Source organism: Oncorhynchus nerka, linkage group LG1 (genome assembly GCF_034236695.1).
Source record: "Oncorhynchus nerka isolate Pitt River linkage group LG1, Oner_Uvic_2.0, whole genome shotgun sequence".
In the NCBI taxonomy this organism is placed as follows: Eukaryota; Metazoa; Chordata; class Actinopteri; order Salmoniformes; family Salmonidae; genus Oncorhynchus; species Oncorhynchus nerka.
The window spans coordinates 18,090,810-18,115,127 of record NC_088396.1 but is presented as its reverse complement, the minus strand read 5'-3'; the positions used below and the strand labels follow the sequence as shown (position 1 = coordinate 18,115,127).

The following is a 24,318-nucleotide window of genomic DNA, read 5'->3' as shown; positions in this document are numbered from 1 at the left end:
TGTAGGCTACATCACCCAATGCTATGACACATGGGAAGTAGACAGATCCACATAAGGTTTAGGCAAGCTACAGAGCTTATGTTAGTGTGCCAAGGAGGTTGAGTAAAGAACTTCACGTTGAGTAAGGGGCGGCCTTTTTCAGTTTTCTTTCCATCATTCTGTCCCTTTCAATTTCAATCACTCAATGATCATTTCAATGCAGATTTCATAATCCAGTGTCTATAATACGGTCACCTCATTGGTGATTAAATCAACAACAAAAAAGTTACGCAAAGTCATATAAAACTTCTAGTATAGGAGCTGACATTACTACTCACTTTACATAGAGTTGCACATAGGTTCTAAACGATATACTTATATCTGATATACTTCAACATTGTGCTCTACTGCAGGGGTGCTCAAAGTGGGAACCTGGGGTCCGTGGAGGTACGGCAGGGGGTCCGCAGCCAGATCTCAAAATATTTTATTTTTGTTACATTTCATTTTTAAAATAATATTACTAACAAAAGATTAAACAAATTCTGGCCAATGAATTTGGTGGATTAAGCTTAGAGGGTGTAATGCAATACAATGTGATAAAGGTCCGATTCCGCCAGTCACTGCCCGACCAGTAACCTCAGAGCATTTTTGCGTTCCAGTTCAACATTTACCTGCTCTGTTGCAGTCCACCAAAAGTCATGCTATCTGTACTACTATTGCGTCAAATCAGCCACAGGTCCGTTGTGCAAGAGATGGTTGAGAGAGTAGAGGATGTGTCCCTTTAGAAGACAGGCCAAACTTGAGGGTGTGACTTTGGGCAAGCAGAACATCAATGCCGCAGTTCCCAAAAAAATATGTCTGATGAAAAAATATAGAATCGTAAGCTAAGAAACATGGTACAAATGTGTAAAAAAATTGTCCACTAACAGTATTCACATGAAGTGGCGAATCATCATTCATGTTTAGCGAATCACTTTTCTTTTTTTTAAATAACCTTTTTGGTTGCATGTTATTTTGGCATTAATACGTGTCACATATCAGTTTGCAAACAATGTCAAATATATATTTATATTTGAGAAAATAAAGCCGCGTGCAAACTATTTTGCTTTCTTGAAAAAGACAGCTCCAAAATACAGGTGTTTCAGCCTAGCTCCGTGCTTTCTGTGGTGGTTGGGCAGCCAGCGGAAAATACGGAGTGTAGAGGTTGGTAATGTTCTCTAGTTGTGCCATGATTGGCTCAGTGTTTTTTCACTCATGGTGACACTACGTCACCGAACAATTTACAGGTAGAGCTTGAAAATTCAAGCCCCTTGGGTGCTGCCATTGAGTTACGTTAGAAGTGCCCATCCAAGAAGGCTCAAGGTCATTGACAACCAATAAAATGACGTCAAATCATGTTATATCTACCGTAGCTTTGAGTGGACTGATCATGTCAACATCATACTTTCAAAATCTTAGCTTGCAAGCTAGCCGTCATCATCATGAATTCAGTCGACAATCTACTGGCAAATAATTTTCAATTATGAAGAGGAATTATAGATAAAACATATCGGTGCTCATCGGCCATTGGACATTAACATTACACAACAAGTTAGAAATTGCAAATTCAACAAGTGGTTTGGAATGAATCAGTGGCTAACCGCAAGCGTTGCAAAGCAATCACTAGCCTGCTATTCAGTGGAGTGGGTGTGTGGTCCAAGTCTGGGTATAAGGGTCTGTTTTCCAAGCTTAAAATAATAAACATTCAACATGATGGGTCAGAAAAGGTTGAATACATTGGCCATGCTGTCGATCCAGCATGACTTCTGACGGAATTTCAAGTCGGGAACTCGGGCCTCTTTCTAGAGCTCCGACCTGAAGATGACGGATGTCATGATTCGACTTCGTTTTTTTCCGAGTTCCCAGTTTTCTTGAAAGCACCATAAATCCAGAGAATGACAGACTTTGATGAAAAAATTTGCCCAAGAAGAACCGCTGAGCCACCTTCTTCTTCAAGTGAGCACAGAACAACAAGGTGAGTCCAAAAATGTATTGTATGCTGCTGCATAAATGATGTAATATGCCAGTGAGATATGTATAATGTAGATAAGAAAGTAATACCAAGTGTATGCTGTGTAGTAGCCCATGTGCCTCACTCTAATAATTTGGTCCCTTTCCTCCTCCTAACTTAGCCTACCGTTCTGACTTGGTGGTGCACATGTAGCCTATAGCCAGTTTTAGAGCAATGTCATCATTGAATATTGTTATCATTGTCTGCTTATTTGCCCCCTTGTTTTATCTTACGCTTCTGACTTGGTGTACAGGGAGACTTTACTGTAAGAATGGCCTATGTTCTGAATTCTGTCGCTGTACATTTCAAAAGTGCTGAACAAATAGGTATGGGTCAATGACGTACAGTGCATTCGGAAAGTACTCAGACCTCTTGACTTTTTCCACATTTTCTTACGTTACAGCCTTATTTTAAAATTGATTATATTGTTTTCCCCCCTCATCAATCTATACACAATACTCCATAATGACAAAGCAAAAACATTTGAAAAGGGAAAATAATTTAATTTGAAATACTTTTTATATTCCCTTGTGTTACCTATACACTTTCAAATTATTTTTTTATATGATTGTTAAATTGATCTACTAAAAAAAAGTCATTTGGTGCGACCATTAATTACATTTAAAAAATTCTGACCAATATTTCAAGCAAAGAGTAAAATATGAATATATACAGCAAAAAGTTTGGACACACCTGCTCATTCCAGGGTTTTTCTTTATTTTCACTATTTTCTACATTGTAGTTCAAAATGAGATGCAGACGTTGGGACTGGATATTTGGAGAAAAGAGACTTCCACACTTGAGTTGATGTAGCTAACTTTAAGTAACTATTTGTTGTTGAGACTGTAAATACGCCACCAATATTGAAAAGTAAGTTACAAATATATAGGGCAAGGTTATACAAATTAAATTAAACGTTTTGTAGTGGACGTTAATGGTTTGGCTAGCTATTTTCTAATAAAACATGCTGAGGAACAGTATTGTTAAGTTAGCGAACAGTTAACGTTAGCTAAATCAATAACGTTAAATTAGCTCTGCTCCGCACATGCAAAAAACTAGATGGCGACTAGTTAACAGTTGTCATTTTGCGAATCAATACTAGAGACTATTCGTAAAATATAATTGAGTGAGGTTATTAAAACTTCTTACGGATAGCCTTTTTTTTTTAAATTTTCACCTAAAGTGACATAGCCAAATCTTTCTGCCTGTAGCTCAGGCCCTGAAGCAAGGATATGCATATTCTTGGTACGATTTGAAAGGAAACACATTGAAGTTTGTGGAAATGTGAATTGAATGTAGGAGAATATAACACAATACATCTGGTAGAAGAAAATACAAAAGTTAATTTGTGGAATTTATTTCCTTCTTGGGATAAAGGTGTTGTCACAAGGTGGGGTTGGTATACAGAAGATAGCCCTATTTGGTAAAAGACCAAGTCCATATTATGGCAAGAACAGCTCAAATAAGCAAAGGGAAACGACAGTCCATCATTACATTAAGACATGAAGGTCAGTCAATCTGGAAAGTTTCAAGAACTTTTAAAGTTTCTTCAAGTGCAGTCGCAAAAACCATCCACAGCTATGATGAAACTGTCTTTCATGAGGACCGCCACAGGAAAGGAAGACCCAGAGTTACCTCTGCTGCAGAGGATACGTTCATTACAGTTAACTGCACCTCAGATTGCAGCCCAAATAAATGCTTTGCAGAGTTCAAATAACATACACGTCTCGACATAAACTGTTCAGAGGAGACTGGCCTCCACAATCACCTGACCTCAATGGTTTGGGATGAGTTGGACCGCAGAGTGTAGGAAAATTAGCCAACAAGTAATCAGCATATGTGGGAACTCCTTCAAGACTGTTGGAAAAGCATTCCTCGTGAATCTGGTTGAGAATGCCAAGAGTGTGCAAAGCTGTCATCAAGGCATCAAATATAAAATATATTTTGATTTGTTTGTCACTTTTTTGATTATTACATGATTCCATATGTGTTATTTCATAGTGTTGATATCTTCAATATTATTCTACAATGTAGAAAATAGTAAAAAATAATGAAAAACCCTAGAATGAGTAGGTGTGTCCAAACTTTTGTCTGGTACTGTACATGGTCTCAAATATTCAACATTAAAGAAGTTAGAAGTTACAGTATCATATGTCTTTGTTTTTTCACTTTACACTGGATGACCCGTCAACTAAAACTTCTGTTAAATAAGGACTGTCAACTACAACTTCTGTTAAATAAATGAAAACAATATAACATTTCACAGAAAGGCATTTTTCTCTTATCAACTGAGCTTCTCTCTGCATTTGAGACAATAACGTAATTTAATTGTTTTTTAACATTAACACTGGTTGTACCAAATGATCATAACTGTTCCCACCTCCATTACTATTTTGTTATAGTGTCATTTTGTAGGCAGATCTCTCTCTGTTTCCCTCTTAATCAAATGCACACACATTAAGAGTAAACATGGTTTCTTATTCAACAACGATGCCTTTCAGTGCTTTAATAAAATACAAGAAAATGTGACTCAAATGATTATCACTTAGAAACATTTCATCATGAATATTACAATAAACTTCTAAAAACAGGATTAAAATAATGCATTATGATGAATCTTTCAAACAATCTTCAAAACAGTGTTAAGAATGATTGTAATACATGAATAGTAAAGTTATTAAAAACAGTAATTCAACATTCAAATATTAAAATATAAAATGCATAAAAACACAGCGTTATTCTACATTACATTACTGTTTTAAGAAAAAGTCAAATGGTTCTGTGCAATATCTTTTAAAAACATTCAAATCTCCACATTGCGTGCGTGGACAATAACGTTTTTCTAATTCCACTATTAAAACATCAACAGATGTGATTAAGTTTGTGCAGAACAATGCAAGATTAAAATGGAGAATTAAACGTTGAATTGTGCAAACAATTCATGAGATTCAAACATTAAAGACATAGAAATGGTTACTTTGAAGCAAAGGTTGTAACACAAACTCATTGAAGTTGACAATAACCAAACTTGCATTCTTAAAACAGTGTGTTTGATGTTGTTGAACTAGAGTGACATGAAAGCAGCCTAGTCTGTGTTGGATAGCCGAGAGCTGAAGGGCTTGAGCTCACTTGATCATTGACTTCACATCTCCTTCATAGTAGAAGGTCATGTCTGGCACAGAGGGCCAGACAAAAACATTCCTCACCCTTCCCGTGGACCTTTCAGAAAAGTTCCAGGTGATTTGTTTGAATCCGTAAATATATAGCAGAGTGCTGAGTAGGTACATGTTCTTCTAGTTTCTGTATTGGGTGACGGGACCATCGCTCATCATGTGGAGGGTCGTGATTTGTGGATTATTGTTCTTGACATCTCTTAGGACATGTTCCAGGTGAGCCCATACTGCTCTCTCACCATGTCTAAGGGAGTCAGATATGGTGGTGCAGGATGGCTACCTTCTGATGTGTACACAACACCTGTATGGATCGTAGGCGGCTGCCTATTTGCAACTGAGTCAGCAATAATCTGTGTCCTGACGATAAAGGCATTTGCTTGATAAAGGCATAGCAAATTGGCCCTCAATAAATATGGATAGATTAGGATACTAGTTATTTACGTAAACATATTTTCAGTATTAGCTGCTTGATATGCACTACAATATATATATATTTTTAAACTGACATAAAACACTAATATCCTACAAAAGGATATATGATGTGTGTATGTACAAAAAATAAATATAGATGAATAGATAACTTAATACAAAGACAAACATATTGACATCATTCAGTACAACGTTTTAGTCATATGGTGTAACCGTCATTTCTGGTGACTCCGAATGATCATTGTGGTTACACCGTATGACTTTTCTCACATAAACATATTTTAGAGGCAACTGCTTGTGCACCACCCATGTGAACACTTGACTTTGACATCAAGTATCTTGAGTATCGAAAATAAAACACAAGCTTTTCAGATCATTCAAAAATGTTATTAGTTTTTAGCAGTGGCACAGAATGATCCGATTTTTGGGGTAAACCTGACAGGGAGTGGAAATGTAAAATTATCAAAACATTTACGAGAGACTTGCTAAACTTTATTCTTAACCAAAGGGTATCTCAAAGGCATCTTAATGATGTCACCATCATGTGATTTGATCCAAAATGGTGACTTTATGTCTGTTGCACCGAATGATAATTATGAAGGCTATTTTTCCAGACAAAAGTATTTAAAACCTTTCTGCTTAAACTGTCTTCCCCATACAGACATATAGTGCAATAACCCCCCCTCCCAAAAAATGATGCCAGAATAAACGTTTGACAGTTTTGTTATGATTTGAGATGTTTTATTAACATTTATTTAGATTGCATTCGTCTTCGGACAGTCAACGTTTTAAAAACTGTAGAGCACCATTTCTTTCCTTCACATTTAACCATTAACTCTTTTAGGACTCAATAAAAGAGAAAGGGCATAGTTACATAACTGTCACATGTGCTCCCTCTCCAGCCTCTAGGTCACCAGGCTGCTCGTTATGGTGCACACCTGTCACTATCGTTACGAGCATAATGACACTTGCCTGGACTCCATCACCTCCTTGACCTGCATTATATATGTCACTCCCTTTGGTTGCTTCCACAGGTGTCATTGTTTCATGTCTGTGAGTTGTTTGTGTTTCTTGTTTTGTATTATGTTTTCATTTATTTATCAAATGATTCACTCCCTGAACTTGCTTCCCAGCGCACACGTTACAATAACATATAATATGTAGATTGGTTGTTGATTTTGGAAAACATTTCATTCAGACAAAATATGCATGTCACCTCATTGACCCGTCCATCCTAGCTCGCTCACGGTCTTAATCGAAATTACGGATTGCCTCTTGTCTGCTCGTCGTCCCCTTATGACATAGTTTGTACATCTCAATTGTCAGTAGAACCCACTTTTGTTTAAGCAAGTCAGCCATATCAGTTTTTTTGTTTTTCTCAAAGGCAGTAAATGAGGCTGAATGAACTGTGTTGCTGCCAGACAAGGCTCCGCTGATAGCCAGGTGTAGCAGTGGTAAGGATTCACTCCATGGTGCTGAAAATAAATCTCTGCTGTTGGTACAGCTATATGTTGTCCCTAAACGTTTGTGGGCATTTTGACACCATTATAGTGCAATTAATGTATTGTTTAGTGTTGTGGCTTTGCTGGTACCCACCAAAATTAACGTGCTAAATTTGCCACTGGTCACATGTCTTTGTCAAGTTTTCACTCTTAATTTCTGAAGTTGCTGTTTTAGGCTTCATTTTATGTTTTCCTCAAGTGGATTTCAGGCTGGTGGGGAGTGGGCTTTGAGGCGGGTGTGAAACCTTAGATTGGTCACTTACACTGGAGTGATAGAGGAACTAACAAATGCTTTCCCTTAGCCAGTCCAACGGTGTGTAGTGTGATTGGTTGAGTCTTCTTGGGTGCATGACGTCAAATATGTGCTTCAGATCTAGGAGGTGCTGATGTGGACAAAAGCTGGCCGAATTTAGTGCGAGAGAGATCTAAATGACAATTGAGAAGGAATGAACAGACAAAATTGCCTTCAATTGGTCCGCTCGCGCCATGCGGATTCGTTTGAATTAGTCAGTGAGCACGGTCCAGTTGACCATGCACAAGGATGAACTGATTATCCTGTGCAGGGCTTCGGTGTTGACAAAAGCTGTCCCATGTTGCGCGAGAAATCCAAATTAGAAGCAATGAATGTCAAAGTGGAAAATTGACCGGTTCTTTTGGGATCCCCATAACACACAATACAGCACAAAAGGTAGCAGTTAAATACACAATCTTTATTGTAGAAAATGTATAGGGAGTAGTCAGTACTCGTTGGTAGGGTAAGACAAAACTAACAAACATGGTCACTTAGGGCCCTATAGTGGCCAGAACTGACTCTAACCATAGCAGACAGTCAAGCGGCAAAACAGTCCCAAAAGAGGCTCAGTTCTACTGCTACGTTCTTCCCCTGACCAGAGGTACAGACAGGCAGTGTAAAACCAAATGGGCAAATTCATGCAGTTAATATTAAAAATTCAAAAAGTAAATATTAAAAACAGCAAATCGCAAACTTGCCATGCAAAAACACACAATTCTGTTTCAATGAGTAGCACACTGAAGCACAGCAACCAACGCAACTGTTCCAATAAATAGCACACTATGACACAGTAAACTATGGAACTTATTCAATATCAAATGAGAGTGGCAAACAAGGTACATTTACATTTAAGTCATTTAGCAGACGCTCTTATCCAGAGCGACTTACAAATTGGTGCATTCACCTTATGACATCCAGTGGAGCAGCCACTTTACAATAGTGCATCTAAATCTTTTAAGGGGGGTGAGAAGGATTACTTTATCCTATCCTAGGTACCAAAATCAGCAAGAGGAAAATAGGCATAAAGCATGTATAGCCTAACCTCGCTCTTTAGGGGACGATGACAACTGTTTGCCTACTATAAATAAATGCAATCAGCATACAAAACCGGCAACCACAGGCTAGCCTCAAAGTGGTTAAATATCTGTACAGATTACGCAATGTAAAGGTACTCCTTCCTTTCGGTCGCAGCCAGAGCCGATAAATAATAAAACAACATTCTAGCCTATCTCAACAGAGGAGCCTCAAATTGACGGTGGAGTTTCTAGAGTCCGGGTTGCAGTCTTTTGGGAATTTGTCTCCGGAGTAACAGCGGTAAACACGGAAGTGGCGCTGCCGGTTTGCTTCCAAACACGTTATTTTCCCCCTCTCAGCCCTTGCGCTAGCCACTTCCCTTGGGGGAATCCCTGGCTGCATTCCAAATACTTAAAAGACACACCCTCTCCACTCAGCCCTCAAATTAAGTGGACACTTCTGATGACGTATCATAACGTCTGATGAGTTGACACTTGCAGGGCAAGGGAAGAATGAATTATTTTTAAATGGACTGCACAGGTGCCCAGTTGGGTGGGCCCCTGTGCTTGGTCAGCATGTTGCAGTCCGGTTGATCCATGCGTAAGGATGAATTGACTGTCCAGCGCAGGGTTTATTGATTTGTCTGTTCAGTTGAGCGCTGCAAGAGAGGGGGTTGAGGGGAAGCAATGGGAGAAGCGGAAGTGTTGTGTGTGAGTACAGTTGGTGAGAATGAGTGAACGATGGTGAAGAAGAGTGGAGTAAAAAGGGCTAAAGTTGGATATGTCCAGCAGTTTATGGTTGGAGTGCGATTCACGAGCAAGGGTGTTTTTTTGGGTGACCCGTTTGCGGTCTAGAAGATGGTGAGGGACAAATTGGGTAAAGTGGAATCATCAGAGCGACTAGGAGCGGTATGATGTTGCTTTCGTGTGTGTCAAAAGCGCAAAAGGAGAAAGCTCTGTGGCTCCACAAGATGTCGAGGTCTGATGTGGAACGCTATGATTTTCAGAGTAGGGGACCGATTAAAGGTGTCATCTAGGGTGTCTTTTTGGAAATAGAGGCTGTGTGGTTTAGGGAAAACATTCCAGGAGCGGTAGACGCAAGCCACTTGAATTGAATTATGGACGGAAAGGAGCGAAGCCTATCGGTTGTACTGTCATTTGATGAAGTGGTTCTCCCAACTTATGTAAAACTTGGGTATGTGAGGTATGCGGTAAGATCTGATCCGACAGAAGCCGCTGCAGTTATAGAAATCCATATGATTTATTTGTTTATGAAGGTAAGATGATGACTAAATGATTTATAAGTTTAAAGTAATGGTAAGACAATAACTAAGAGTATTCTTGAATGTATGTGCATAGGAAAAGAGGGACTGTTAGCAGACAAGGAACTGTGGCAGACAACTTGTGACCACTGTAAACTGATAAGAGGTCCCCCCATCCAGGGGGGGGGGAGAAACCTTTAGATTTGCAGTAGATTGTGTAACATGTGGCAGGATATGATAACAATTTGTGCCTTAGACCACTGCGCCACTTGGGAGTACAGGGAGTACTGCATGAAGAGCCCCCCCCCCCCTCTCCCAGGTTCCTGAGCCTGTGTAGGGATCTGAATAGACAGACAGACTGAAGGAAAACAGTTTTTTTTTTTTTTTAAATTCAGGGTAGTAGTGTGAATTTGGTTAGTGTTTTTGGTAATTAGTATGAATTTGTTCATCCAAAACATATTTTGTTTTGAGGTTATTTATTTTACTACCCTGTACAGTAGGTGCTGGCAATACCCCTTATGAGTGTAGTCTGCTAATAAACCTCAAACAAGAAGAGCTCTGTAGGAGTTGGTCAGCCCACGAGGTCCAGTTGTGCCGAGCCCCGAGCGACAACCTGGTCTCAGAGCATTTCGTATTATTCTGTTCATAAATCCGAGGACCCTGCATTTAGTATGATATGCTACGTTTGGTATGGTGACATAAGACAGATGGTTAGTTAAGGCAAAAACGAAAGGTGTGTGGTTAGTCGGGGTGGGCCTATAACACAAACGTCTATCAGCCCAAAGGTTACGAGTTTGAATCTAACCATGGACAACTTTAGCGTTTTAGCTATTTAGTACGTTTTCAACTACTTACTACTTTTTAGCTGCTTTGCAACTACATAGGGCGTCTTGACCCAACCAGGCTGTTCTCCAGACAGCGGTAACGCTGGAACATGTCCCAGACACTGTTGGTGGTCATGTAACCTCCCTCAGAACCAGTGAAGATCTCCAGGTTCTTACAGTGGAACATCAGCACAATCTGTAGAGAGGACAGAAAGATACAGAAGATGGAATTAGATTTGGTATGGAGTTGAAAGGCTGAATCCCAACTTAAAATCCTTGTAGCTCGATTTTTATCAAAGTGACATCAATGCATGATTTACACAAAAGTCTCAGTCGTGTCTAGGTGTTTAACTTCGTGTGTGTGGGAACTAACCGAGTCGATGAACGTGTATGGGGACTCGACATGCAGTCCCCATGAGTGCAGAGTAGAGGGGCAAGCTCAGACGAACAATGTAGTCCATCCCCGCCTCGAAACACTGGTCTGGGGAGCACCCACAAGAGAGGGCTGTCACAAAACACTGCACGAAATCACACACAAGAAAAGTGTGTGCAAAGAAAACACAGGCATGTAATGCTTATACCCTACACAACACACACACGCACACTTGCATATAAAGACCCATTACTCACTCTCTCACACGCAACAAACATACACAGAGAGATAGACTAGGTGTGTGTTTACTATGATTCAGGGTGGAGGAATCTGGTTGTCATCATCAGGCACGGTGTTGGCACAGCGCCTGTTTGCTGAGACCACACTGGGACGCATCACTGTCATCAACACCTCCTCCCACTGGTCTGGTAACTACGCCAACACAACAGGTACATAGACATTGGAGTTTGATACCCCTGGTCAGGACTCCACTGAGGAAGGTGGAGGGATACCGTGCTGAGTTGTGTAAGATGAGTTAGGGAACACCCCATGACCCCAAAAGCCTTCCAAGAAAGTTATGTCAGAAGCCCGACTCCACCTTGTCAGCCATATGTTTTCTACACACACACACTGAGCTGTCTTCTGAGAACAACTGCAGTGAGAGAGAGAGTGAAAATAGAAAATGTTAGGAAATGTCACAGAGAATCAATTGGAGTTGAACAGTTTTAACGTATTAGTGTCCAAGGTAACAGTCCATGATAGGACTGCTGCTGTATCAAGAAGCTGCTGTATAATCATTTATCCAAATAAGTGATAACATACTAAGTGGGACTGAGGCGAGTTGTACCTATCCACACCACTCATCAGTCAGTCAGTGAGTTAGTATGGCTCATTACTGAACAGCTTGCTATCATTTCATGCCCCCCCCCCTCATTGTGGAGAGCTATCCTACTATAGGTTTTCACTTAATCCCTTACCTAACCTACTTGTACACATTCAGTATAGAACCATCCTCTGTATAGAACCATCCTTCGAACTGAATAGACAGCAGTTGGTCAAAGTCAATAACATGTCATCCTCTCTAAATGACAACTGTCTTAATGACAATGCCTCCATGCAACGTAATATCAATTCGAGGAAGTTTCAGTACCACTAATGATTAAGTTACGGTCGGTGAGCGAAATAAGTCATGGTTACCTGCAGGAAGTCCCCAGAGTGCTGTGCATAGAGGAGAGCCAAGGTACTTGGAACAGAGTGAACTCCTGTATCCCATCTCTGTCAGCTAGGCAAAGACCAACTTCCCCACCACATAGTGACACTGGGCCTGCATGGGGAGAGGGATGGAGAGAGGTCATTCCTTTTTATTGTAACTGCACAAAAACTGCCAGAGTAAAAGTAATCAAATCTGTATTTCAAATAGACTTTCTCAAAGTGTGCAGTTAGTGGTTTACACTATTGGCTATTTAGTTTGGAGTTTGATCACTCTTGGCTCCCCCTCACCCCATCTCAATCAAGGACCTCTTCCCCAGTGAGGACCTTCCGTGTCTGTTCTCCTCCTGCCCCTCCATCCTCTGCCACTCCCTCCCAGTCATGCTGGTCTGTCAAGTCCTAACCCCTTGATAACTTAGCTAGCTAGCTACAATGCTCTTGGTTAAATCAAACATACGGGTAACTTTTATACGTGGTTAAATATGAATTAGCTAGCTGCTAGCTGACACTAACCTAGCATGCCTAATCAATAGCCTGATTTAATAACAGAATATTGAAATACTAGTTGATTAGATAGGTTCTTGACTGAAAAATGTTCAATATTAATTTGAGAGCAGAGATTTTTGTTTTGTTTTGCAGAGATACTGTACTCTCACAAATACACTTCATCCCCACATGGATTTCAACTCTCTCACCCAAAAATATTTGCTCTCGCAACTGTAATCTTTTACTATAATTTTATTACAGGTGAAAATTACACCAGTAGATTTTTTGCCCTTGGCCAAATGGGCCAATGAGCAAAAAAAAAGTTAACATTGGACACTGGTAATATTATTAATCTACAAGTTATGTTCTTTAATCTGGCAACATGGGCCTTGGAGGCTCACAGGGATATTGATATCCACAGTATTCCACCAATTATACATTTTTCAACTCAGTACTTATTGTAATTCCCCCCTTTTGTTGTTGTTGCATAAATGCACTGTAATTTAAGCTGTAAAACTGCAAAGTTCTCTCTGCCTCATGGTAAAATGTGTCGAATTGAAGGAAATGAGCTTGAAAACAGATTTGTTCTCTAGATGTCAAGGGATGGGCCTTCCCAGGCCAGAGACTTGGTTTGTCTAGCCCTGCACTGCCAAAGTCATAGTAAAACTCCTTGTATGCTATTTTTATTTAACTCGAGTTGTGTTCTGATTATGAAGGGGTCCCCGATTCATTTGCTATCACAAAAGGGGTTCCTGGGGGTCCCAAACCGCAAAAGGTTTGAGAACCCTCTGCTCTACTGTACAAGCAGATGCCACTGGTCAAAAGCTCTAAGTGGGAGCTAAACTCCAGCCCTCCAGGTGGCGATATAAGCCTTATCCTGATTTCAGCTAACCCATTTCCTAACGAGGCAGAAGCTTCCTGCTTCTGGTTGTAAACAGAAAGGAGTTGCAGCTGGCTGTGGTGGTCCACACTGCACAGATCGGTCAGCCACACTTTTACAGTAGCTGTATGTATTTACAATACAATATATGATAGAATCTCCGAGACTTGAAAAGAGGGACAGATGAAGGTGGAACAGATCTATAAATTGGAGTAGCAGAGTTTGGTGGTGTGTACAGAGTGTGCTTGTGTGTATGTATAGGCAGCAGCATGGCCAGTGGACAGCTGTACAAGAGGGAACGTTAATGTGTATGTGTGTGTGTACAGGCGGCAGCATGGCCAGTGGACAGCTGTCTAGAGAAGAGGCGTTGGCGTGTGTGGGGTGCAGACATGCGTGTCACATATTGCTCTATGCAGACACAGAAGATCAGCTGTTCGAAGAAATCCCCATCAGACACATCGTATTGGTGAGAGAGCAGGGTGTGTGCGTGCACGTGTTAGTGATCTCCACACTCAGAACCAAATCTCCTGGGCACACTGGTCGGTGGCCAGCTGTCATGAGAGACTAGTGTTAGTTACTGCATTTATCTCTCTCCACAGATGCAGATGCGTTTCGATGGTCTGTTGGGTTTCCCTGGCGGGTGAGTGATGTCATACAGAGAATATTACTCTAGACTAGTGGAAGGGATGGATTGGGATTCAGAATACTGTATATGTGCTCTGACATCTGACCTTTGACCTCAGTCTCGTTGACCCGTCAGAAGAATCCCTAGAGGAGGGCCTGAGCAGGGAACTATGGGAGGAGCTGGGCTTCTCACTGTCAGTCACCTTGGAGGATCATGTGTCTTCCTGCCACAACCCTTCCTCCTCTTCCTCTTCCTCTCACCTCATTACTCACTTCTATGCCCGGAGAATGGAAGAGAAAGAGATCAGGGAGGTCGAAAAGGCAGCTGCTAGCACAGCAACAGACCATGGCCATGAGGTAGCATTTGTGTGTACAGTATATGTTCATTTGACTTTCCGGCATTCCTCGCATCCTATCTCCCCGCTACCTTCTCAACCCCTCCTCCTCTCTTCCAGGTGATGGGGATGGTCCGAGTTCCTCTCTACACACTAAAGGGAGGAGAAAGAGGGCTTCCCTCATTCTTGTCCCACTCCTTTATTGGGAACTCTCGCTCTCAGCTGGAGGACGCTCTAGTGCGCTTCGGCCTGGTGACACCCGAGGAGCTACAGACAGCACTCACACACGCAGAGCAGAAGAGAAAACAACCTTGGGGAGGGGCAGCCTAATCACACACACAATGTAAGAAATTACATTCAATATGACTTTTTCCTGTTAGTATGTTACACACAGTTCTGTATTATAAAATTGTATAACTTACTCTATATACAGTTGAAGTCAGATGTTTACATACACCTTAGCCAAATACATTTAAACTCAGTTTTTCACAATTCCTGACATTTAATCCTAGTAAAAATTCCCTGTCTTAAGTCAGTTAGAATCACCACTTTATTTTAAGAATGTGAAATGTCAGAATAATAGAGAGAATTATTTATTTCAGCTTTTGTTTCTTTCATCACATTCTCAGTGGGTCAGACGTTTACATACACTCAATTAGTATTTGGTAGCATTGCCTTTAAATAGTTTAACTTTGGTAAAATGTTTTGGGTAGCCTTCCACAAGCTTCCCACAATAAGTTGGGTGTATTTTGGCCCATTCCTCCTGACAGAGCTGGTTTAGCTGGGTCAGGTTTGTAGGCCTCCTTGCTCGCACACACTTTTTCAGTTCTGCACCACACATTTTCCATGGGATTGAGATCAGGGCTTTGTGATGGCCACTCCAATACTTTGACTTTGTTGTCCTTAAGCCATTTTGCCACAACTTTGGAGGTGTGCTTGGGGTCATTGTGCATTTGGAAGACCCATTTGTGACCAAGCTTTAATTTCCTGACTGATGTCTTGAGATGTTGCTTCAATATATCTACATACTTTTCCTACCTCATGATGTCATCTATTTTGTGAAGTGCACCAGTCCCTCCTGCAGCAAAGCACCCCCACAAACATGATGCTGCCACCCCGTGCTTCACAGTTAGGATGGTGTTCTTTGGCTTGCAAGCCTCCCCTTTTTCCTCCAAACATAATGAAGGTCATTATTGCCAAACAGTTATATTTTTGTTTCATCAGACCAGAGGACATTTCTCCAAAAAGTATGATCTTTGTCCCTATGTGCAGTTGCAAACCGTAGTCTGGCTTTTTTAGGGTGGTTCTGGAGCAGTGGCTTCTTCCTTGCTGAGGCCTTTCAGGATATGTCGATATAGGGCTCGTTTTACTGTGGATATAGATACTTTTGTACCTGTACGAAAGTACGTTCATCTCGCTCAGGACGGCTGCGTGGTCCCGTGGTGTTTATACTTGCGTACTATTGTTTGTACAGATGAACGTGGTACCTTCAGGCGTTTGGAAATAGCTCCCAAGGATAAACCAGACTTGTGGAGGTCTACAATTTTTTTTCTGAGGTCTTGGCTGATTTATTTTTATTTTCCCATGATGTCAAGCAAAGAGACACTGAATTTGAAGGTAGGCCTTGAAATACATCCACAGGTACACCTCCAATTGACTTAAATGATGGCAATTATTCTATCAGAAGCTTCTAAAGCCAAGCTGTTTAAAGGCACAGTCAACTTTAGTGTATGTAAACTTCTGACCCACTGGAATTGATACAGTAAATTATATGTGGTATAATCTGTCTGTAAACAATTGTTTGAATAATTACTTGTCATGCACAAAGTAGATGTCCTAACCAACTTGCCAAAACTATAGTTTGTTAACAAGACATTTGTGGAGTGGTTGAAAAATGAGTTTTAATGACTCCAACCTAAGTGTATGTAACCTCCGACTTCAATCTGTAGCCTCCATGTTAAATAATGTAATGTACACAATGTGCCACTAGATGGCAGACAGAACAAGGTAACTCCTGGGCCTGGTTTCCCAAAAGCATTTTAAGACTAGTAAATTCATCGTTAGAACCTTTGTTAAATCTCCGAGCTGTTTCCCCAAATCCAAAGTTATTTACATTGCACTTCTAAACACTCGTAATTTAACGCCTGCCTAAGACCACTTGTAGAACAGCTAAGTGGGTCATTAGAGGTTGTTTGCCCTTCCGTGTCCCTTCACACAAAAGATCTTGGCTAAACATCGAATCACATGGTTTATCCACCTCTGTGACTGCAGATAACCTCAGAAAAAAAGTTGACTTCAAATAAAGTTGCCAATGTCTTTGCAATTGATACAAACAAGCAATGTACAGAGTATACCAAACATTAGGAACACCTTCCAAATATTGAGTTGCCCTCAGAACAGCTTCAAATTGTAAGGGGGAAGGACTCTACAAGGTGTCTAAAGTGTTCCAGAGGGAGGCTGGCCCAAGTTGACTCCAATGCTCCCCACAGTTGTGTCCAGTTGATTGGATGTCCTTTAGGTGGTGGGACCATTCTTGATACACACAGAAAATTGTTAAGCATTAAAAACCCAGCAACATTGCAGTTCTTGACACAAACCGGTGCACCTACTACCATACCCCGTTCAAAGGCACTTCAATCCTTTGTCTTACCCATTCAACCTTTGAATGGCACACATACAGTGGCTTGCGAAAGTATTCACCCCCTTGGCATTTTTCTTATTTTTGGGGGATTTGTATCATTTGATTTGCACAACATGCCTACCACTTTTAAGATGCAAAATATTTTTTTGTGAAACAAACAAATAACACACACACACACACACACAAAAAAAACTTGAGCGTGCATAAATATCCCCCCCCCAAAGTTAATACTTTGGGGAGACACCTTTTGCAGCCATTACAGCTGCAAGTCTCTTGGGGTGTGTCTCTATAAGCTTGGCACATCTAGCCAGTGGGATTTTTGCCCATTCTTATAGGCAAACTGCTCCAGCTCCTTCAAGTTGGATGGGTTCCGCTGGTGTACAGCAATCTTTAAGTCATACCACCGATTCTCAATTGGATTGAGGTATGGGCTTTGACTAAGCCATTCCAAGAGATTTAAATGTTTCCCCTTAAACCAGTCGACTGTTGCTTTAGCAGTATCCTTAGGGTCATTGACCTGCTGGAAGGTGAACCTCCGACCCAGTCTCAAATCTCTGGAAGACTGAAACAGGTTTCCCTCAAGAATTTCCCTGTATATAGCGCCATCCTTCAATTCTGACCAGTTTCCCAGTCCCTGCCGATGGAAAAACATCACCACTGCATGACACTGCCACCCCCATACTTCACTGTGGGGATGGTGCTCTCGGGGTGATGAGGTGTTGGGTTTTCGCCAGACATAGCGTTTTCCTTGATGGCCAAAAAGCTACATTTTAGTCACATCTGACCAGATAACTTTCTTCCATACGTTTGGGGAGTCTCACATGCCTTTTGGCGAAAACCAAATGTGTTTGCTTATTTTTTTTTTCTTTAAGCAATGGCTTTTTTTCTGGCCTCTCTTCCGTAAAGCCCAGCTCTGTGGAGTGTACGGCTTAAAGTGGTCCTATGGACAGATACTCCAATCTCCGCTGTGGAGCTTTGCAGCTCCTTCAGGGTTATCTTTGGTCTCTTTGTTGCCTCTCTGATTAATGCCCTCCTTGCCTGGTCCATGAGTTTTGGTGGGCGGCCCTCTCTTGGCAGGTTTGTTGTGGTGCCATATTCTTTCTGTTTTTTAATAATGTATTTAATGGTTCTCCGTGGGATGTTCAAAGTTTCTGATACTTGTTTATAACCCAACCTTGATCTGCTCTTCTCCGCAACTTTGTCCTTGACCTGTTTGGAGAGCTCCTTGGTCTTAGTGGTGTTGCAGACTCTGGGGCCTTTCAGAACAGGTGTATAGTATATATACTGAGATCATGTGACACTTAGATTGCACACAAGTGGACTTTATTTAACTAATTATGTGACTTCTGAAGGTAATTGGTTGCACCAGATCTTATTTAGGGGCTTCATGGCAAAGAGGGTGAATACATATACGCGCACCACTTTTCCATTTTTTATTTTTTTTTCAACAAGTAATTTTTCTTCACTTCACCAATTTGGACTATTTTGTGTTTGTCCATTACATGAAATCCAAATAAAAATCAATGTAAATTGTATTTTGTTGTAACGCAACAAACGCCAAGGGGGATATATACTTTTGCAAGGCACTGTAAACAATGTCTCAAGGCCAAAAAAATCCTTTAACCTGTCTCCTCCCCTTCACCTACACTGGTTGAAGTGTATTTAACAAATGACCATAGCTTTCACCTGGTCAGTCTTGGGTCATGGAAAGAGCAGGTGTGCTTTATGTTTTGTACACTGTATAAGAAGATGCTTCAAATGAATACCAGGATGACTGCATTAAAATATAAATACAGGCTATAGGTCTATTTCAATCATATTGAAATACATTTCATGTTCAATCAATGGAGTTCTATTTTGCTACTTGTAGGTTAATGTCTGTAATTTGTCTCAATATAGTTCATGATGTGTAACCTAATGTGCGCAATGATTTGCCAAATTTTGATTTAGTGCATTATAGAGTAAGTATTAGAATTAGCCACCTCAATATTTGCAGCCATAGGTGATATCTTTTTAGGAGCTGATCCATTGTCGGTATTGAGGAATAATTCTAATATTAAAGGTAAGATTTGAATGGAGAAAGCTGATCCAAGAGCAGCATTGCCCTTCTTTCGATCCTATCAGTATCCAGACATGCCTGAGCGAACGTTGTAGGAAAGATGCATCGTTGGCCAGTGGCCTACGACACTGCATCTCAGTGCAAGAGGCATCACTGCAGGACCTGGTTTGAATCTAGGCTGCATCACATCCGGCCGTGATTGGGAGTCCCTAAGCGCACAATTGGCCCACCGTCGTCCGGGTTTGGCCGGGGTAGGCCGTCATTGTCAATAAGAATGTTCTTAATAACTGACTTGCCAAGTTAAAAAGGTTAAATAAATTTAAAAAATAAACACTCATAAGCCTAACTTCAATCACTATCGGGAGACCGGGCCTTGGTCAAGAAAGGCAGAGAAAAGTGCTGTTTGGTATTAACACGGTGCATTAGAGCCAGCAGTGGAGGAGTACTGAGGTTTACATTCAATTCCTCCACACTTTGAAAGACAACAGCAGTGAGTCTCAATACTCTGAAATGCTGCAGATCTGCAACACTGCCATTGTGCACAGCAACAGTGGAGAGATCCTTCTCCAAGCTGAATTTGACTACGCCTCATCTTGGTGGTCAAAACGGAGAGTCGTAAAGCAAGGGCGAGGGGCTGGGATCGCTTGTGTGTGTTAGCGCTTGAATGAAGAAAAAAAAAAAGAAAAAAAGACAATTGTACAATTTAGTGGTTTTATTAGTCAAACTCTGCAGCCAAATCAGCATTTGTGGAATATCCACTGATGTTTGTAGTGTGTTAAAAAACAATAACAAATGTACCCTCATACTGTAAGTCAGTGCAGCCATTGGTGGGTCCTAGAGCTCATCATGTTCATAGACATTGTATTCCTTCACCGTTATCAATCCATCTCTATCGTGGTCACTCTTCTGGAACACATCATTCACCATTCTCTCATAGAAGGAGTCTTCACGAGGTTTACTACCATCTCTCTCATACTCCACCTTGAAGTAGAATGTCATCTACAAAACAACAAACAAAACATTGGTTAGTCCTCCTCTGAACAATTTAATGAAGACATGATGCATGATCACCCCAGACTAACATTGTCCATAAGGCCGTCTTCAGTTTCTTTGCTCAGACTTGTGAATACAGGTGAATTAGCATACCTCATCCCTAGTGAGAACCTTGTCGTCATCCAGGTCTATATCTCTGAAGGACTCCAGGCTGCGTGGCCCTTTGGACACAGAGTAGAGCTCCACATCGAAGATCAATGTAGCATTGGGTGGAACAGGACCTAGTAAACCAGACTAATTGTTAGTTTTATTTCTTAATCTTTATTTTTACTGCATTGTTGGTTCGGGCTTGTAAGTAAGCAGTTCACTGTAAGGTCTACATCTGTTGTATTCGGAGCATGTGACAAACAAAATGTGATTTCATTTTAAATACATTACCGCAATATTCTCCCCAAAGTGAAAACAAAATAGTGACATTCAAACACAGTGGCAACACTCTTTGGACTGACTCACACAGAAACACAACTGCAAACATTTAATACTAATGACTATGTTTTCAGACGGAATAACTTCATTTCCAATTCGACATTTCTAGTTTATTCGCTATAGTAATGAATTAATTTCTTTCTCCTTTCCAGCAGTCATAAATGTTAATATAATAGTTCATGCCATTGCCATACAAAGAAACATGCTAAATACTTCAACACACGGCATGCATTCATGGTAGCTACTCCCTCTACAAGGACAATTATACAATAAAGAGTGGACCAGTTGTAATCCTAATCCCATCCCAAGCCACCACTGTTCAAGACTTGAAACATGCATGCAAAGCTGCTGTCTGAGTATCAGCTGTATGCTGTGAATGCACCATATGCCCAACATGCTTACATGCCAAGAGGAAGCAGTGCGGTGTACACTGTCAGGGGAGGAAATCCTTCAAAGAAACTGCTGTGGAAATAACACACGATAAGCAAAAATGAAGAAATAGGTGTTAGTTCAAGAAGATTGAATGAATGTCCCTTGAAATTGTATTAAAGTTGTGAATTGTTGATGTAAAATGTTGGCTTTAATATGATATATTATTACATTTCTTATCACATGGATTTGTGTGGTTTCATGTATGTATGTATATACAGTGGGGAGAACAAGTATTTGATAACCTGCAAAATCGGCAGTGTTTCCTACTTACAAAGCATTTAGAGGTCTGTATTTTTTATCATAGGTACACTTCAACTGTGAGAGATGGAATCTAAAACAAAAATCCAGACAATCACATTGTATGATTTTTAAGTAATTAATTAGCATTTTATTGCATAACATAAGTATTTGATACATCAGAAAAGCAGAACTTAATATTTGGTACAGAAACCTTTGTCTGCAATTACAGAGATCATACGTTTCCTGTACTTGTTAACCAGGTTTGCACACACTGCAGCAGGGATTTTGGCCCACTCCTCCATACAGACCTTCTCCAGATCCTTCAGGTTTCAGGGCTGTCGCTGGGCAATACGGACTTTCAGCTCCCTCCAAAGATTTCCTATTGGGTTCAGGTCTGGAGACTGACTAGGCCACTCTAGGACCTTGAGATGCTTCTTACAGATCCACTCCTTACTTGCCCTGGCTGTGTGTTTCGGGTCGTTGTCATGCTGGAAGACACAGCCACGACCCATCTTCAATGCTCTTACTGAGGGAAGGAGGTTGTTGGCCAAGATCTCACTATACATGGCCCCATCCATCCTCCCCCTCAATGCGGTGCAGTTGTCCTGTCCCCTTTGCAGAAAAGCAACCCCAAATAATTATGTTTCCACCTCCATGCTTCACAGTTGGGATGGTGTTCTTGGGGTTGTACTCATCTTTCTTCTTCCTCCAAACACGGCGAGTAGAGTTTAGACCAAAAAGCTATTTTTGTCTCATCAGACCACATTACCTTCTCCCATTCCTCCTCTGGATCATCCAGATGGTCATTGGCAAACTTCAGACTGGCCTGGACATGCGCTGGCTTGAGCAGGGGGACCTTGCGTGCTCTGCAGGATTTTAATCCATGACGGCGTAGTGTGTTACTAATGGTTTTCTTTGAGACTGTAGTCCCAGCTCTCTTCACGTCACTGACCAGGTCCTGCCAAGTAGTTCTGGGCTGATCCCTCACCTTCCTCATGATCATTGATGCCCCACGAGGTGAGATCTAGCATGGAGCCCCAGACCGAGGGTGATTGACCGTCATCTTGAACTTCTTCCATTTTCTAATAATTGCGCCAACAGTTGTAGCCTTCTCACCAAGCTGCTTGCCTATTGTCCTGTAGCCCATCCCAGCCTTGTGCAGGTCTACAATTTTATCCCTGATATCCTTACACAGCTCTCTGGTCTTGGCCATTGTGGAGAGATTTGAGTGTGTGGACAGGTGTCTTTTATACAGGTAACAAGTTCAAACAGGTGCAGTTAATACAGGTAATGAGTGGAGAACAGGAGGGCTTCTTAAAGAAAAACTAACACGTCTGTGGGAGCCAGAATTCTTACTGGTTGGTAGGTGATCAAATACTTGTCATGCAATAAAATGCAAATTAATTACTTAAAAATCATACAATGTGATTTTCTGGATTTTTGTTTTAGATTCCGTCTCTCACAGTTGAAGTGTACCTATGATAAAAAATTACAGACCTCTACATGCTTTGTAAGTAGGGAAAACCTGCAAAATGGGCAGTGTATCAAATACTTGTTCTCCCCACTGTATATATGGATTTGTGTGGTTTCATATATGCATTTGTGTGGTTTCATATATATACCTGTGTGTGTGTGTGTGTAATATATATATATATATATATATATATATATATATATATATATATATACACACACAGATATACATACATACAGGGAGGTGTGCCCCTTTCTGTCCAAGGAGGTCATTTTTGGACCATATTTTTGTCCATGAAGGCCACGGGACTGCTTTCGGCTCAAGAGGCAAAGGTTCTGTATGGCCTCTTTAAGCATCTACCCCCCATCTTACCTTTTCCTTTTTCTCCAAAGGCTAGCTCAGGTGGAACAGTGACTTTGCGTTTCTCCCCAGCACACATGTCATTCAATGCCATGTCCAGGCCCTTGATGATTTGTCCGACTCCCAACACAAACCACTGAGGATGTCCAGCTTTGTCTGAGCGGCTGAAACACAAAAAGGAAAATGGATAGATGCATTAGGTGCACTCAACTCATGTTACACATAGGTCTACATAACACAGTATTGAGTGTGTCACTGTCTTACCATGGTATTGTCCTGAAATAATAGGCACATTCATTAACTTTTAATGAGCCATGAGCTTATCTGCTTAATTTGATAGGTTCACGTATCAGGGCCATCCCTCAGCTATACTAAAAATCCAGGATTGTGGCTTTACACTGTCACTGGATCTGTCTACAAGCTTTTGATAGAATAATTATGCATTTACCAGCTCATGTCTGTTTACATTGATGGATCTGGTCAGTAGAAAAGTATTACAAATTGTTTTATCAAATAGTTTACGACCAAAATCGAGCCTTTCCTGGCTCCCTCATAAAACTCACATGGTGTGCCAATCCATTTCTTTTAAAAGTATTACATTGTTGATGCCATTTTATATGTAAATCTGGGACACTTACCTACAGTAGAACTGAGAACCGTCTTTAGCAAGATACCCATCGTAGTGTGCATTCATTAGGTCTCCCTTTTTGCTCTTTTTTGAGCAGTCCTCTGGCGTGAATAACACCTCTATCTTCACATCATCGATTGACGCAACTGCAACTGTAACATCAACAATGACATTATAAATCTGTAGACATAAAAATAAGTTAAGCACAAGAGATTTCGGCAGCATCATCATCATGTCAACAAACTGTATGCGTGGCACCAAAGTTTCGCTAGGAGCGCAAAAAACGTCACTTCTGGTATGCAAGTGACGAACTTCTTCTTCTTTGATGGTATAATGGCGGTCCGTAAAGAAACATTTACGTGCATGCCGCCACCTACTGTTTTGGAGTGTACGATCAATCATGGTTTGCCTAATAGAGCCCCACAGTTGTGTCATAATATCCATAAAACCTAGCGGTCAAACAGAAATGGTTCCAGTCATTTTTCCACCATTCGTTTTTCCCATAGGTGATTTTAGAAAAACTTTAAAAAAGGACTGTATTTCGTGTAGGCTTACCCTGGCGTGACATTATAAT

At 40.9% G+C, this 24,318-nt stretch overlaps 2 protein-coding genes across 4 annotated transcripts; one reads left to right on the top strand and one right to left on the bottom strand.

Annotated features, from left to right (window-relative positions):
* Positions 1-11,850: 11,850 nt before the first annotated feature.
* Positions 11,851-18,607, top strand: zgc:103759 (U8 snoRNA-decapping enzyme). 3 transcript variants are annotated; one of them, XM_029662381.2, is made up of 5 exons: positions 11,851-13,598; positions 13,799-13,938; positions 14,072-14,112; positions 14,216-14,453; positions 14,552-18,607. In XM_029662381.2, exons 2-5 carry the CDS (start codon positions 13,807-13,809, stop codon positions 14,759-14,761), a joined length of 621 nt encoding a protein of 206 aa, XP_029518241.1. In that variant the 5' UTR covers positions 11,851-13,598; positions 13,799-13,806; the 3' UTR covers positions 14,762-18,607. The 3 variants fall into 3 exon arrangements, with proteins under 3 accessions (XP_029518241.1, XP_029518232.1, XP_064867759.1); XM_029662372.2 differs by having other exon boundaries at positions 11,854-13,700; XM_065011687.1 differs by lacking the exon at positions 11,851-13,598 and having other exon boundaries at positions 13,777-13,938.
* A 1,218-nt stretch (positions 18,608-19,825) lies between these two features.
* fkbp7 (FKBP prolyl isomerase 7) lies at positions 19,826-24,037 on the bottom strand. Its single transcript, XM_029634276.2, has 4 exons — positions 23,755-24,037; positions 23,129-23,280; positions 20,278-20,405; positions 19,826-20,130 (listed from the first exon to the last, which is right to left on the bottom strand). The coding sequence occupies exons 1-4, from the start codon at positions 23,976-23,978 to the stop codon at positions 19,966-19,968; spliced, it is 669 nt and encodes a 222-aa protein (XP_029490136.1). The 5' UTR covers positions 23,979-24,037; the 3' UTR covers positions 19,826-19,965.
* Positions 24,038-24,318: the final 281 nt, after the last annotated feature.